Here is a 17817-nt window from a genome sequence, read left to right on the forward strand (position 1 = left end):
TATGCTAATTAATAAATGATAGTTATACTTAAATACTAATCATGATAATTTCAATAAAAATAACCAAAATTTTAAATCATAATAAAATAATTGACTAATTATTAAAGTTAGTAAGTTACTAAACCAAAATAAGAATTAGTAAGATTATAAAAATTTAAGATTACTCATTATACTAGGTCATCAATCCATGTACTAGATCATTCTCTTTTCCTATTGGTCAAAGAATTATATCATGGATCATGAATTAGAAACCTTGATTTGAGAATGATCAAAATCTAACCATCAATCTCTCAAACACATCTCCCATTTCCATCCTCTCTACAACCTAAGTTAATCGTCTCTATGTTAGATTCATATTGAAACTCAAGCATCTACTTAAACAGTACCCGAAGTTGATTTCATGATAACTAGTCTTACATGATAATAATAGTACTCTACTTAAGTACTTAGATTACTTATTAAGTTACAAAATCATAATTTACAACAATTCATGTCAAACTTATATTACCAATGCTAAAAGTAACTAAACTAAACTAAGACTTGACTTATATTATTGGCTAATCCATATATATTATTGACTAATTAAGGTTAAACTCATTTAACATGTCAAAACTTGCATTAATACATATATTGATATACATAAAAGATTTAAACTTTAAAGTGATTAATTATCAATGAATATGATCAAATGACTAATTTATCAAATTCGGATTATAGTTTTGACTTTGGAGGTTGGACATTCAATAATCAAGATAAAATACTTTTGTTCTTCACTTCTTTGTGAACACAAACTACCTAACAATTAACAATCAAGATAAACTATTCGAGCTCGACTCAAGACCATAACCGAGCCTAAGCTTCCTTAAGTTCGACTCGAGAGTTCGTGAGAAAGCTCGGAAATATTTAGATAGTCTTTATGTAAAAAAGTAATGTCCCACATCGATAAAAAAAGTAAACACAACCTTGTTTTCCCTATATAATCTTATTACCCTTTAAGTGTTTAACTATAATTATTGTTTGATTTGTCTTAATTTATGATATTGGACAATCATCAAATATGCAAGATCATAAAACTTAAAATTAGTATAAAATTAATTATTCTATTATATTCCATCATTTTAAAATGCTCATTATTTACAACCACGGTGATTTCTTGTTGTAAATACGAGCATTTACGACCAGATCCAGTAAACTGTCGTAAATATAAGAAGTGTTTTGCGATGAGACGGAAATCAGGTCGTAAATATAAAGATCTTAAAATTTGGCCAAAATAAAAGCGAAATTCTTTCCCCAAATTTTTTTCCCCAAAATTAAAAAACCCGCGCCCCTTCAATTTTCCCGAAATTTTGAAGACCCCATTTCTATCTCCCCATTTTCAATCAGTCTTTTAAAATTAGTATAAAATATTTTCCCCACCCATTTTGTCCCTTTTCAATGTCCTCCACCAGCAAACACAACCACTATCATCCACTTTCTTTCTCTTCGATCTCCTCTACCACAACAACCTCCATCCTCCACTTTCTCTCTCTTTGATCTCTTCCACCACAACAACCTCCATCCTCCACTTTCTCTCTCAGCTCTTTGATCTCTTCCACCACAACAACCACAACACAACCACCACTTCGATCTCTACTTCTATGGTAGATCTCTACCACTGCGACGCTGCTACAGCTATTCTTCGCCGCCGCTGCTGCCACTGTTCTTCGCCGCCGTTGGTATTTTTCCTCACTTTTTTCTTTAAGTTTTTTTGGGGTTTTGGGGATTTTTGTGAAAATTTTGGGGGCGTTTTTTGTTGAATTTTTCGAATTATTCACTCGAAATTTGATGGTGATTTGGTGTTAGATTCTTTTGGGGAAATTCGAGTATTTAGGGTTCCTATTATGTCGAATTTTTCGGGGTTCAATTCACTTTGAATTTCAGGGGTTTCGTGGTTGAATTTTTGGGGGTTTAGGATAATTTTGCTAGGTAATTTCTGTGGGTTTTGGGTAATTTACGAATTTCCTTTTTATGTTTTTAGATCTTGGTTTGATGGGATTCCAATTTAGGGTTGAGTTTGTGGTTGAATTTCTGGGATATTTAGGGTTGAATTTCTGGTTGAATATGGGTTCGAATAGGGGCCAAATCTGTGTTCGAATCTGGGAAAGTTTGTGCTTGAATATTACGGAAATTTTGGGTTCGATTTTGGGGAGTATATTGGTTCGATTTTGGGCAAATTTGGGTTCAATTTTTGGGGCAAAGTTGGGGTTCGTTTTTGGGGTAAAATTTGGTTCGAATTTTTGGGAAAACTGGTTCGAATTTCTGCATAAAATTTGTTGGAATTTCTAAGTTTAATTCGTTGGAATTTCTGGGTTTAATTCGTTGGAATTTCTGGGTTTAATTCGTTGGAATTTCTGGGTTCAAAATGTGTGTTTTTTGGCTGAATTTTTGGTTAAAAATTCAGATCTGGATTATTTGTTTTGATTTATTCGTTCGATTTTTTCTTGTTTTTGGTTGCAGATTGTTTGAAGATTTGTTGATGAAGATGATGATCATGAAGATTTGTTGATGAAGAAGATAAAGATATGTTTCAATCCAAGTGATGATGATGAATGATTAACGATGATGAATTAGTTTTTGTATAATTTAAGTTTTCATATTTAAGTTTTCTCGTACCAAATTCAATATAATTCTTTGAAGCATATTGCTGTAGTAATCAGCAATTTTGGTGATTATGAATGATGAATTAATTTTTGTATAAATTTATGTTATTGTTATGATATTAAATTGTAAATACTTGAAATTAGCAACTATGTTTAGTTGCTAATTTTTTTTTTCAATTTTTTTACTCATATTTGCGGCTAGAAAACTGGTCGCAGACGACAACTAATTGCGACGGGAATTAAATCTGGTCGCAAAAGAACAATTACGACGAGAAAGTGAAACTGATTGTACTGTTATTTATGGCCAAGCCTTTTACGACCACACGCGTTTTTGGTCGTAAAAAGCCTTTTACGACCAGATTTGAGCTTTTTGCGACCAGAAATCTGGTCGTAATTGGCGGTTTTTCTTATAGTGAGTTTTGGTTTTTTATTTACAGTTTATTCAGTTTCAGTTAATCATTTTTCAGTTGATTTTAGTTACATTTACTCCCAATTCAGTTTAATTCAGTTCACTTAAGTCGGAATGGTGTTGGGTCGGGTTTACTTGGGTTGGGTGGCAACTGGATTGGGTCGAAATTGGGTTGGGTCATAACTGAGTTGGGTCATAACTGGGTTGAGTCAGAACTGGGTCGGTGATAGCTGGATTGGGTCACAATTGGGTTGGGTGGTAACTGGGTTGGGTGATAACTGAGTGGGTTTAACTGGGTCATTGGCGGGTGAAGTTGGGTGCGGGTTATTTTTGGTCGGAAACAGGTTGGGTCTAGGTCGTTATTCACGGGTGCAACTGGGTATGGGTCAAACTGGGTCGGCCCAACTCAGGTTGGTTTACCAATTCCACGGATTAAACTGGGCACGGGTGAACGCTGGGTCGGAATGGGTCGGCTTTCCAAACGACCACTCTCGGCTCGGAACAGATTGGGTCTGGGTTGCATGCTGGTTCACCCGTGGGTCGGCCCAGTTTTTGACACCCCTATTCACTACTAATAAATTTTGTTTCTCATAAATAGTCTTATCGATAAAACCTGATTTACTTAATGGATAGTTTATCCACTGTTTAGGCAAATTTTACACTAAGGTTACTTTGTTTTGAGAGCAAGTTGACAATTAACTTGCGATTTGAAATAAGTGTACTCGAGGGTAGTGTATCCACTATTAATAAATTTGTTTATCATGAATAGTCATATTGATAAAACCTGATTTACTCAATGGATAGTGTATTCACTGTTTGATGTGATTTTCGTGGTTGTTTCAAACTCTTTTTATGGTTTTGTGATTTATGAACAAACTAAGTATGAAACTAAAAGGCTATTACTCTTAAGTCGCAGTTAAGAGCATAGACAAACAAGTCTCGCTTGTTTATTTTGGTTTACTACTCAGAAACCAATTTGTTAGCTTACGCTCAACACATGCAATTACGCACTTTCTTTTACTCAAACAAATCTCCTCCTTTATTATGGCTGAAATCTTGGTTATATAATACAAGATTACGAATTCTAAGATAAACTAGTAAGCTTAAAAGATAAACAAAAATAACTAACAAACTTATCTATCTTTATCTTAAAGGATAAAGATAAAAACCTAACTAGTCTATCTATAACCACACGCCTACTTTAGGATAAACATAATAATTAGACTCCTAATTAGACTTAATGACAAAGGAATTAGACTCCTAAGTATAATAGGATTCCTTTATCACTCAAACAACTGAAATTAAAGACTCATAAAGCAATTAAAATACATAGTCTCCTAACAGAACTAGGACACTACATACGAATCCTAACAGAACTAGGACTCCTGGACAATGGTTAGCACAGTCCGGCTAACAGTGATCTACACTGTCTTGGTGGCTATCTCCCATCCGTATCTCTGTTTTAGGCAAATTTCACACTAAGGTTACTTTGTTTGGAGAGCGGGTTGACAATTAATTGCAATTTGAAATAAGTTGCGCAAAATAAAGTGCGAAAAAATAAGTAAGGATTGGTATCCTGCCAATTCACTAAGTATGCTCGAGTATGCGTAGGAAACAAGATAGCAACAAAGCTAGAAAGTAAGTAATGAGGTAGTGAGTGAGAGGTGATTGAGATGTGATACAATGAGAGCTAACTAGGCCCATTTATACTAAAATATAGTGCACGTTGATAAACGATAGATTCCATTTTTGGGGAATCTCAAGATATCTCCAACAAATGTTGGTTGGTCTTCAACCCACTTCCCCTCAACCGCACGCTCCTCCCTAAGTTGTAGTGGAGTCTTCAATTGAACGCCATGTCATCAATCCCTGCTCCATTTATTTGCTCACCCAACTGCTGCTGTAACACTTCATCCTTTTATAAACACAATATAGTGAGAATATAATATTTTATTAAAGAAATGGCGGTACAAGAAATATTGCGTGACGAAAATGTCACTCTAATCAAAGATTAAAATTAAACTAAATAAAATAAAACCCCATTAAAATAATGCAAAATATCCATAAAGATGCCAAACAACCTCATAAACCAAAAGTAGCTAGTAAATATAAATAAAATGTCTTAAAAATCCTAAATATCCTTTCTCTCAATGCCCATAACACGACATAATCAACTGCAAAATATATCAACAAACATTCACAATCAGTGGGGAGTAACTAACATCTCTCCCCACTCTATTATGATCCATATAAGAGTTATAAAAGTTTTAATACTCAAGTCATACAAAAACATCTCAATAGTAAACTTCAAATAAGCAAATAAAAACTATTAGACCAGTACAATATAACATGCTATATATATATATACAAATATGGTAAAGATAACAAGATAAACAAATGGACAAGTAAAATATACATATAAATTCAACAATATAAACCATCAAAGTTTAAAATAATATAATTAGTTTGAGAGAGAGTTGAACACTAGTGGACATCCCACTTCCTATGGTAATGTCAGATCACAACATCCAGACAGCCTATGAATTACATTCCCTACTGCCTGAGTCTAAGAATGGCCATACTCGTTATGTGGCGTAATATTCCGTCCCCACTGACCTCTCGGACAACAACGACAAAACCAATGTATACCTAGGATTCCATCCTATGGTTTGCATGTTCTTCACATCGGAATTCCGTCTCTCTGAATATCTTACTCTCAAACAAAAACAATAATCAAAATATTAATCTACCAAGTCATCAAACATGATAAAATATCCATAACAAACTAAATCATCGAAGATGATAAATAACACATTAATCAAATAAGCATATAAATAAATCCAAGTCATAATTGATAAGAGGTTTTTAGTGTGTAGTTAAGACACCAAAAGTCACTTTCCAAACAATATTTATAAGTCCTAACAAGCAATAACAAAGAACATAGCAAAAGCAAGTCAATGGTCAATCCACAGGGAAAAAGGGACTAATTAAAGTCTATCAAGTCTAGACTACCTAATTGAAGGGTATTTGGGGTTTGAAAATATTTGGTAACAACTATGATACGCTTAATTTCTAGCCAATATCCCCCAAGCTAGTCCTAACACCAATCTCAATTCAAGTCCTCACACATAACCTTGATTTCCAGTTTGACTTTTTTTCACCTTTTGAACTCTTTCACTTTTTGGATGTTTATCATTTTTCTCATCAAATTGATCTTTCTTTCTTTTCTTTTAATGGAAATCCAAATGAAACACAAAGAGCTTTCTTTTTTTTTTTATTTCTTTTGCCTTTTCTCTCACAATTTTCTTTAGCTTTTGCAATCATACTTGCATATTAATTCACTTTCAACCAAGACTCAATATCAAAACAACTCAACTCAACACAAACTAGACATGCACTCCACTTTGAGGAAGTTTGACCATGACTTATTATGAGGGTTAAGCAAAAATAGGATAGAAAGGCTCAGATGGGTTGAGAACCGGATAATTATGCCGGTATACAAGCTTTTGGTTTTGGAGCTCCTATTTCTAGCAAAAAGAAACACCCTAAATCATTCTTCTAAAGGCTCGGTCTTATGCAATCTTGGGGAGCTAAAATGCAAGTCATAAGTTAGGCGATCAATGGTGAGGGTTGTGAATGAGTCTTACGAGGTTCTTGGCCCTCCTTTGGGATTCGTTGCACAAGGGGGCAAGGCAATCCATTCATCCAACTCTCCTAATTTCAAAAAGACTCTACCAAAAGTTATCGTTCTCAAGAGTCGCTTAAAGTCACAACACAGCTTCCAAAACCATCAAGTCTAATGTAGGAAAGGTCTTCCAATCAAGTTATGAACACTTTTAGCCACAAATCATGCAAGCAACCAAGCTATCCTAAATGCAGAAAAATAAAAAGAAAGAAGAAAAGGAAAAGAATAAAAGAGGAATTTTTTTTTTTTGATAAATTTTTTTATGCAAAGCAAGGTAACACTACCAAAACAAACTACCAAGCACATGCTGTACAGATGAAAGATAAGAGAACAGGGGTAGGGGGGCAAGATCAAGATATAGGATCAATCATCGAATTACACCGAAAACCAATAGAACTCCTAAATCACTAACCACCGATGACCCCAAACACCCAAAGATATAAACACTAGTAGAATAATTACTTATTGCTACGGTGGTATTGCTGCAGTTTTACTCATACGCAACAATATAGCACGTGAAAAGAAAAGATAAATATAAAATAAAGATATTGCTTCGGTTTTGGCCACAGCAATATAGTATCTACGTGAAAATTTTTGAAAAAAAAGTTGACTATTTGACCGAAATATTGCTGCGGTTTTGGTAAAAAACCGCAGCAATATAATAAAATAATATTAAAAAATAACTTTTTATTATATTGCTGCGATTTTTTTAAGGAACCGCAACAATATCATTTAAAAATATTAAAAAACCGTATAAAACACGCATTTCTATCCAAGGGCTTTTTGTTTTCCTCACCCGCCTCTCTCTTCAACCCCCCTCTCTCACGTACTTCTGCTCTCAACCTCTCATCCTCTCTCACGTACTTCTGCTCTCAACCTCTCATCCTCTCTCACTTTTGCTCTCACTCCTCTATTTTCTCATCTCTAATCTCTCAATAATCTGCACGCAAGAATCTCCTCTCTCTCTCTCACTCTTAATCTGTCGTCATTCTCCGGCGAGTTGTTCGTCTTCGTCTCCAGCGCGTCTTCGTCTCCAGTGCGTCTTCGTCTCCAGCACGTCTTCGTCTCTGGCGAAATCTGGTCGTCTTCCTCTCCGACGAACTGGTCGTCTTCACCAACTTCGCGAAAATTCACAGTCGGCGAGTTCGTCTTCGCCAAAATCACCAACCGTCGATTCTCCTCGTCGATTCCTCGTCGATCTCCTTCTACTTTTGTTGGAAACCGTCGAGCCCAAAACCGCAGCAATAAGCCACTTTTTGACCGCAGCAATAAGCATTTATTCTACTAGTGAAACATACATGCAAGTCCCCAAGCTTAAGCGAAACTCCACGCTCGGAGTTGCAAAAGGAGGGAGAGGGAGGGGGTCATGAATAACACCTAATACCCACCATCACCCCCGTCGAGAGGGGGGTTAGGAGGGAAATACCCACCGGAGTACCCGTTAGGGAAGTAAGACGGGTAGTGGGGGTAAGGGCAGAAAGGAGGCTCCTCAAATGGCCCTTCACGAGGGTCGAATGTAGGAGGGTAGTGGGGATGGTTAGGGAAAGGGGACTCGTATCAGGAATGGACATTGGGGAGGTGAGTGCGCCAAGCCACCCTAGAAACATGGTCAAGGTCGGTGCAGATACCGGCAAGGGTAGCGGTAACCGCATGGTGATTGGCCTCCTGAGAGGCCTGCATGTGGGCGATAGCCGCCATGACGGAACCCATATCGAAAGACTGAGAGGATGAAGGTTCGGCCACCTTACTCTCAAAAATGCGGTGGTCGGACCTCGGAACTCTCGGAGCCCGTGGTATGCCCTCTACAGGGGTGAACTGAATGAAGGTCCTATCAGGGACGTCCTGAGGGGCGATATTGGAAGGGGGAACCCGCCAACGGTTTTCACAGTAGCGATGGGTTTCAGATGAACTCGTTGTTCATGTAAAAATATGGTCTCCCCCTACAAGCCAAATGCGTTTGGCTTCATGTAATGCCAAAGAAATTTCATCTGCTGCAGGCTTGCACCATACAATTGGTTGGACTGACCAACAGAAGGCACGCTAGCTTCCAAGCGAGCCAGGCCCTCGTCCAACCCGAGGTAAGACGCTATCGGGATGATCATTCCACCACAAACGATCTCCCCAGATACCGTAGTACCCCCTCGAATCTCTTGCAGTTGATTAAGGAAGGGAGCTGCAAAATTAATTCGGGCTCCAAGGTGGGCCCCGTTAGTGGCCAACCAAAGAACCAAAAGCTCTTCCTCTCTTAACTGCCCGACTTCCTCTTTAGGAAAGATGGTATAAACCAACATCCTATGGAAGTAACAGAGAGCGATATGGATAATCTCCAATGCTTTGGATGAGTTCGTCCGAAACGGAGTGGTGCCATTGGTGATCTTAGCCCATCATTCCTGTTCGTTGTACCCCTGCCAAATGGTGCCTAAAGGGGCATCACAAGGGGCACTGGAATCCATCCCAAAGGCTTCACAAAATTCGTCGAATGAGAGTGTTCTAACTTGATTGAAAAGACGACATTGGGTAGTTAGTACACCCGTGTCCGCCTCTCGACTTATGTTCAACGTACTCAAGAATTCAAGAGTAAGCTGATCATAAGTAGGCTCACGGACGATGAGAAAGTTCGACAACCCTAGGTTATCTGCCATCTCCCTTATCATCGATTCGATGTTAAGGTTAACGCAGTTAATGTAGTCATAGAACTTCGTCGGACGAAGTGTGTGCTCGGAAAGTCGTGTGAAAATTTGCTTGTGAGCCGCATTAAGAAACTTCACAAGATAAATAGGTGGGGGATTAGAGCTAGAAGAGGGTCCTTGTGAGGAGGACCCTGTCTTAGCTCTCTTAGACCGAGAGGATGATCCCTCGCCACTGTTTCTTCCCATGGTGGTTAGAAAAAGGTTTTGTTTTTCAAACGGGGAAGAATAAGTGACGGTCCGTTTCAATAGCACAAAACAAAACTAACTCCCTACACAAAGAAACACACAAAAAAAGGAAATAAAATGAAAAGAAAATAAAAACTAATCCTAAAATCTACCAGCTAACAATCCCACAAGCAATAGCAACAAAGTTGCTAACAAGCAAGAACGACTAGAGCTACTCCAAGATTTTCACCACTCACAAGGTGCCTTTCAACACAAATTCACCCAACAAACCACAAGTTGTGCAAAGATTTTCAATAACACTTAGCAAATCATGCAATGTACTTCACGAAAATTCAAAAGAGTATGAAATTCGCACAAAGAACATAAAATCTCACTAGTTCATCACAATATCAAGCACAAAATTGAGCAAACTTCATGAATAATAAAAATTAGAGGAAAAACAAGCATGCAATCAAAAGGAAAACACACTAGAAGTCTAAATAACAAGATTATATATGAAAAACAAGGATTAGAAGAAGATTTACCAACATGGAGATAAAAATCCCAAAAGTTGAAACCCTAGATATCCAAACCTTACTAAATCCCCAAATTTTATGCTCTTAAGTGTTGTAGAGATGAAGGTGATGACAATTCCGTGAGAAAGTCGGTCGGAAAAAAATGTGTGTGGTGGCCAGATCTAGAGACCTTAAAGAGAGAGAAAGTGAGTGAGTGAGTGAGAACTTTCGAAAGTATGAGAAGAAGGAATGGTGAGGGCCGAAAAAAACAGAGAAACTTTCGTATATTCACCCAGCTGAGTTTGGTGCGGGCGCACCAGACCCTTCTTTTCGAAAATTTATTTGAAAAGCTGGTGCGGGCGCACCTTAACAAGGTGCGGGTGCACCAAGCCCTTCAGTTTATTTTTTTTTCGAAAATTACTTGGTGCGGGCACACTTGGAGGAGGTGCGGGAGCATCACCCTATTCTATCTTTTATTCTGAAATTTTTTTTTAGAAAAGGTGCGGGCGCACTGTTCTAAATTTTTAGAACGGTGTGGGCGCACCTTAGGCGTCTGTTTTTTTTTTTCTATACCAACTCACTCCTTTCAACTCAACTTTTCATAAGAATCATACGTCCCAATGTAGCTCTCATGGCTTGCCTCCCGTATAGCGCTTATTTTAAGTCATTAGCTGGACTAAAAATGATATGTCCTTTACGAGATGCGCTCGGGTGAGCGAAGGATCAAACAACCAATGGAACCATTGGCGTGATTATCATGATAAAGCTTCAACATCTGACCGTTCACCCAAAATGGACCGTTCTCCCCCAAAATCTCATAAGCTCTATAAGGGGTAGTCTTCAACAATGAGAAAGGCCCCGACCACTTGGACTTTAACTTTTCAGGGAAGAGTTTTAGTCTTGATTTGAACAACAAGACTTTGTCCCCAACCCGAAATTCTCTTTGTTGAATCCGGTGATCATGCCATTTCTTTGTTTGCTCTTTGTACAATCTTGAGCTCTCATAGGCGTCAAATCGGAGTTCCTCAAGCTCAACTAACCTTTCCTTTCGAGCGTCTCCCGCCAAGTGAAGATCCATGTTGAGCTCTTTAATTACCCACCAAGCTTTGTGCTCTAGTTCAACCGGCAAATGACATGTTTGCCATACACAAGGCGATAGGGAGTGGTGCCTATAGGTGTCTTGAAAGCCGTGCGAAGAGCCCAAAGAGCATCATCGAGCTTCAAAGAGCAATCCTTTCTTGTCTTATTGACCACTCTCTCAAGGACATTCTTTACTTCTCGATTTGAGACTTCAACTTGGCCTTGGGTTTGGGGGTGATAAGGAAGACCGACTTTGTGATTTACCCCGTACTTCTTCAAAAGTGCTTCTAGTTGTTTCTTGGCCAAGTGTGAACCGCCATCCCTTATCAATACACGGGGCACTCCAAGTCAAGGGAATATGATCTTCTTCAGGAGCTTGGTCACAACCTTGTGGTCATTGGTGGGGGAGGCAATGGCTTTAACCCATTTTGTCACGTAGTCGACCGCAATAAGAATGTACATATTGCCAAAAGAAGGAACAAATGGACCCATGAAGTCAACTCCCCAAACATCAAATGGCTCAACCTCGAGAATGTATTGTTGAGGCATCTCATGTCTTTTTGTGATGCCACCACTCCTTTGACATCTATCGCAACCCAAAACAAACTCCCGAGCATCCTTTTGCAATGATGGCCAAAACATACCACATTGAAGCACATTAGCAATAGTTTTGCTTGCTCCATCGTGCCCTCCACATGCCAAGTGTTATTTCACTAGGAACAATACAAGAGGGGGGGGGTGAATTGTATGTGTAGAAATAAACGTAACTTTTTGCGAAATTTAAACTTAACAAATAAACAAGCTAAAGGAACACAAGGATTTTTACGAGGAAAAACTTCTTGGGCCAACAAGAAGAAACAACCTCGACCACTAGGGATTTTAAACTCAACTCTTTCACTAATTAGGCCAAACAACTTTGTTACAACCTAATTCTACTCACGAGCCACACCTTGAGTTCCTAAACTCAAGTTCCTGAACCACTGTTCCCTTAACAATTGTTCCTCTCAACTTCACTTGAAGTTTTCTCACTTTACTTGCTTTACTCAAAGCTTCTCTCTTACGGAACTTCACTCAAAGTCCCCTTACCCCAAAAACCAAAATACAATTGATCGAATAAACTTAGTGGAATTAGAGTAAGAAGGCAAAGAACAAATGGCTTTTATGAGAGAATGAAGGCACTGACACTTTATTAGTTAAACTCACTAAATGACTTAGTCGGACACAATTTGGAACTTAATTAGACATTAATATTTATAGTGGTAATACTTAGAACGTGGGTTAAAACATGTATTAGTGAAAACCATTATCCCATGATGTTCCTTACTGGAGGAACACGTTCCTTAAACATCCCATGATTCCATGATCACTGTTAACATGGGAAGTTTTTAGTTACTCTCCTTAATTTTAGCAACCACTTTAAGCATTACTCGAAAATCTGATTTAATTAAAAACATTATTATTAATAAACCGAAATAAAATCCTTTTAATAAAAAATTATCTTTAATATAATTTCTAAAAACCAAAAGTATTTTTATTATCTTTGGAAAAATAAAATCTTTTCCTTAAAAAGATTTTCCATAAAATAAGATTTTTCCTTAAATAAAAAGGTTACCTAGATTCTAGGCATAATTTACTCAACTGCCATAAATGTACTGTTGTAATGCTTCATCCTAAGTCTAGTTCCTTTAACTTATAAGTTTAGCGCCAATTCTTCTGTTCCTTTCAAAGGAACAAACGATCATTCTCATTCTAAATTGCCATAGTTCCTTACCATTTCACTCGTTCCTTTACCCTGGAACTAGAAACAAAATGCCTCGCTTTAGTCTTCTTGCTCCAATGCTGCTCTAGTACAAAATATAGAAACATCTTCACTTAGTCTTCAAAATCCAAACTTGATTTCTTCCTTGAATTAGTATTATCTTTGCTTTTTTCATTGATACCTTGAAATTCACTCACTTAAACAACTTGTTAGTCTAGTACTTAGTTTGCATCTTTGTTCCTTTGTCATCATCAAAACTAGGGTTTAACAATTTCCCCTTTTTTGACGATGACAACAAAGGTACAAAATAAGGAAATAAAAAAAAAAACATAAGAGAGTGAAAAAGATAAAATAATAAAATAAGAAATGAAAAAGCAAGAGTAAGAATCTTAATTTTGATTTTATATTTATCTCTGGGATTAAGAATCTTAATTTTGATTTTTCATTTACCTCGATTTTTCTAAATTTTATTTTTATTTAGTATAGTTTATTCCGTAATCTTTTTCCCCCTTTGTCATCGTCAAAAAGATCAAACTCTTCGTGATTTCATAAATAGATCACCAATACCTTGAGACCATTAACAAGCACCATAAAAATGGTTAAGTTAGGATATGCAAAGGGTAGACTAGCTCAAACATCAATCACAGAATACTAGCCATTCCAAGTAAGAAATTATGCACATAAATCACAAACGAAGACAAATATAGCAAAAGTCATGTATTTATAGCACTTGTTCCTTAAAGTACAAAAAGAGACAAAGAAAAAAAAGAAAAGAAACAAAAGCTAAGAAGTCTTGTTCCTTGAAGAGAAACAAGAACTAGACATTAGGAAGGGAAGGGAATGGTGTTCCTCAACAACTTCTTTTCAACCACATCTTCCAACTTCTTCATCACCTCCCATGGTGCTCATCAAGTTGCTGCTTCAAACTCTTAATGGCTTGGGCCATTGTCTCCATGTCTTTTGTTGCTCAATCACGGTATCACTTAGGACTTTCATTAAACCCAGCATCTTATCAGTCTTAGCATCTAAAGTTCAATGAAGGTGATTATAAAACTTAATCATGTGTTGTGCATGAAGACAAACTTCAATAACCCAGCCACAATCATCTAAAGGAACTTGTTCCTTTGCCTTAGAACCAGAGGCAGTAGATGGTTTTGGTGGAGGAACTGGGGTGGTTTCTTGTGAAGGACCAGCTGTTCCTAGAAAAGAAACAGGTGGAGAAGTGGTAGTTTAAATAGGAGGAAGAAAATGTGGCGGTGGTGGAAGGTCAGTAGAGGTGGAGGATAATGGGTTGGGTGCAGTCATCTCAACCTTTAACTGTTCAAAGTTAGAAGGAACAGGGAAGGATGAGGGAGAGATGGAAGAGAGATTAGTGAGGGGAACAAAGATTTTTGGTGAGGGTGGAGGAGTTTGTTCCTTAGGCGAGTTGTGTTTATGTTCCTATGCATCAGATATGACTAAAGGAGAGTCCTTATTTGAAGGAATATGGACAGTTTGAGTAATTTTCAACCTAGAGCTCTGTCTAATTCTTTTAGGAACAGGAGGGGTAGGCTTTTTAGCAATGGTTTTGCGCTTCTTTGTTTTCTGTTCCTTTGATTATGTGGGAGCAGGAACTTGTTCCTCCAGAATTACTTCAACAGGTTCCTCTTTTACTGCCCAAGGCAGTTTCATCTTGTGAGAGGAACTGGGAGAAATTCTCCCTTGAGCCAATACTCCCTCTTGCACAGAGAGATCTAAACCATGCAAAGTTTTTTTTATTGAGAATATTACCTTGTTTTATTCCCAATGTTAGCCAACCGGTTGTTTTCACTTTAAAGTGAGTAAGAAGAGAAGTAATTAAAGCTCCATAGCCAACAACACAATTATTTTCAATGCAATGGGTGAGATGTTGGATAAAGAGAGAAGGAAAGTTTATTTGAATGTGGTGGTCAAGGCAAAATATGTAACACATATCCAAGAGACCCACTTCATTCCTCTTTTTAGTTCGAGGAATGAGTTCTCTCCAAACAAGATTAAACAAAATTTTGTGAACAAGAGAAAGAAGGTTGTGGCTGATTTTGGTTTGGCCAGCAGTTCCCCCAAAAGATTCAATAATCTTATCTTGAGGGAAATTGGAAAAGGAGACAGTTCCTTTCCTCTTAAAATACACATCAGTTCCTTTACAAGGAACTTCCCAAATTCAAGGTTTATTTAGAAAAATTTATTTTCTTCCCCCTTACTTCAGTAGTACAAATTCCATCAGTACTGTTAAAATTTGCACAAAATTCATCCATAGCTAAAGGAACTAAGGCATTGTTATATGCGGTTTCAAACAAGTATTCCATACCCTGTTCCTTTAGTATGTCAGTTAACTGATTGAATTTTACTTCTTTGGCCCACTCCAAATCTACACAAAAACCTAAGACATACCTTGATTCACTTCTTTCTACTCGTTTATTGGAGGAAGAAGCAACAGTTCCTTTGGAAGGAACAGGTGTAACTTCTTCTTCCCCCTTAGCTTATTCCAGGGGTTCTTCTTCATCATCCTCCCCAATTAGTTTTCTTCTTCTCACACTTCTTCTAAGTGATTCCAATTTTTGTTCTTCTTCAACCATGGTTGTTTCTTGGATTTTTCGATTTTTAGGGTTTTTGATGGAGAAGAGGGGTTTTCCATTTGAGAGGTTTTGGGAGTTTTTGTGTTTGGAAAAGGTGAATTGCGTGAGGTTTTTGCCATTTTGTGAAATGAATTTGGGTTTTATGGGTGTGAAGGGGTGTGAAGGAGATGAATAATGGTGAAGTTGAAGCAACTAAGGAACACAGTTTTGGGATGAAAGAAAGAAGAAGATGCATGTAACAGTAAATGATTAGTTACACGCGGTAAAAAAAAAAAGATAAAATGAAAAGAAAACAGATAAAAGAGAATCATGACTTGATCAAATCTGATTCCTATATTTTTGGGATTTTCGGATCTTTTTGATTTTTTAGAACTTTTTACTTTTTGAAAGAAAATAAACCTAAGGAACTTGTGCTATAGGTACGACTTTTGCTAAATATCAACGTTCTTCATATTATGCATGTTTCTTTAACTTACGAATAATAAGGGGAGTATTATGTGACATTTCTGAGTTGTTTTATTCCTTTGATTCCATGTTTATGCTTTAACATCTTATTTGCAATGGTCTTAGGCAATCAATCAAATCACTTAATTCACATAGAGTAAGACAAATCAATTCAACATGGGGATTGGAATAGGAACAATTACTTAAGTTTTATTAACCTAACTCAAGCCTTAATTTTTCATATCTATCTCTTTGTAGAGGCTTAGTTAGTATATCAATAATTTGATTTTCAATTTGACAAAACTCAAGTTTAATCAAACCTTTTTCCACATTTTCTTTTAGAAAGTGATGTCTGATATGTATATGCTTAACTCTTGAATGATGCACTGGATCTTTTGAAATACTAATGGCACTAGTATTATCACAATAAATAGGAACACAATTAAAGTTTATTCCATAGTCACAAAGTTGTTGTTTTATCCAAAGCATTTGAGAGCAACATGCAGCAGCTACATATTCTGCTTCAGCAGTGGATAAAGCAACTGTGTTTTGTTTCTTGGTGCTCCAAGAAACTAAACTATGACTAAGAAATTGAACCATACCTGAGGTGCTTTTCCTATTTACAAGATCTCCAGCATAATCAGCATCATCATATCCTCTTAACTCAAATGTATCACTTCTAGGATAGTAGAGTCCAAGATATCTAAGAATTCTCTTCACGATAGTTAGATGAGATTCCTTGGGATTATCTTGAAATCTAGAACACAAACCAACACTAAAAGCTATGTCTGGACGACTAGCAGTTAGATACAAAAGTGAACCAATCATCCTCTATATTCGTTTGATCAACACTTGTTCCTATGGATTCTTCATCTAATCTAGTTGAAGTTCCCATAGGAGTGTGATTTATCTTTGAGTTTTCGAGGTCATTTTTCTTTAGCAGTTCCTTTATGTATTTTTGTTGGTGAATAATTATTCCTTTTTCAGTTTTTCTTAATTTGTAACCCAAGAAAGAAATTTAACTACCACATCATACTCATTTCAAATTCATTACTCATGAGATTTGAGAATTCTTTGCATAATGTTTCATTTGTTGCTCCGAATATGATGTCATCAACATATATTTGAACAAGTAAAATGTCAGTTCCTTTCGATTTTAAATAAAGTTTTATCCACCTTTCCTCTTTTAAAGTTGTTTTCTAAAAGGAACTTTGATAATCTCTCATACCATGATCTAGGCGCTTGCTTTAACCCATAAAGAGCCTTGTCAAGCTTGTAGACATGGTTTGGGAGATATTGTTTCAAATCCAGGGGGTTGTTCAACATATACATCTTCATTTAAATAGCCATTTAGAAATGCACACTTAACATCCATTTGATATAATTTAAATCCCATATAAGCAGCAAATGCAATTAAGAATTCTAATGGCTTCTAGTCTAGCAACAGGAGCAAAGGTTTCTTCATAGTCATTCCTTCTTGTTGATTATAACCTTTTACTACAAGTCTAGCTTTGTTCCTACAATGTTCCACTCATCTAGTTTATTCTAAACACCCATTTTAAGCCAATTACTTTTTGTTGTTTAGAAGAAGGAACTAGATGCCATACCTTGTTTCTTTCGAACTCATTTAATTCAGCTTGCATCAGTGATCCAATCAGAGTCAGTTAGGGCTTCTTCATGATTTCGTGGTTCCATCATTGATAGGAACGCATGAAATGCACAAAAATTCCTTAACTGAGATCTAGTTTGCGTACCTTTGGATATGTCACTTATTATGAGTTCCATGGATGTAATTTTGTGTCTCCAAGGTTTTGGTTGAAACTTCCTTATAGGAACA

The 17817-nt window shown here is 36.9% G+C and overlaps 1 protein-coding gene across 1 annotated transcript; it reads right to left on the reverse strand.

The window, feature by feature from the left end:
* Positions 1 to 10797: 10797 nt before the first annotated feature.
* Positions 10798 to 11181, reverse strand: LOC104899011 (uncharacterized). The gene has a single exon (XM_010686148.1). It carries the CDS (start codon positions 11179 to 11181, stop codon positions 10798 to 10800), a length of 384 nt encoding a protein of 127 aa, XP_010684450.1.
* Between the last annotated feature and the right edge of the window lie 6636 nt (positions 11182 to 17817).

Source organism: Beta vulgaris, chromosome 7 (genome assembly GCF_026745355.1).
Source record: "Beta vulgaris subsp. vulgaris cultivar EL10 chromosome 7, EL10.2, whole genome shotgun sequence".
Classification (NCBI taxonomy): domain Eukaryota; kingdom Viridiplantae; phylum Streptophyta; class Magnoliopsida; order Caryophyllales; family Amaranthaceae; genus Beta; species Beta vulgaris.

What these genes read in the sequence shown, in the direction of transcription:
- LOC104899011 (XM_010686148.1), bottom strand. Translation starts at nt 11,181, where the DNA reads ATGGATCTTCACTTGGCGGGAGACGCTCGAAAGGAAAGGTTAGTTGAG.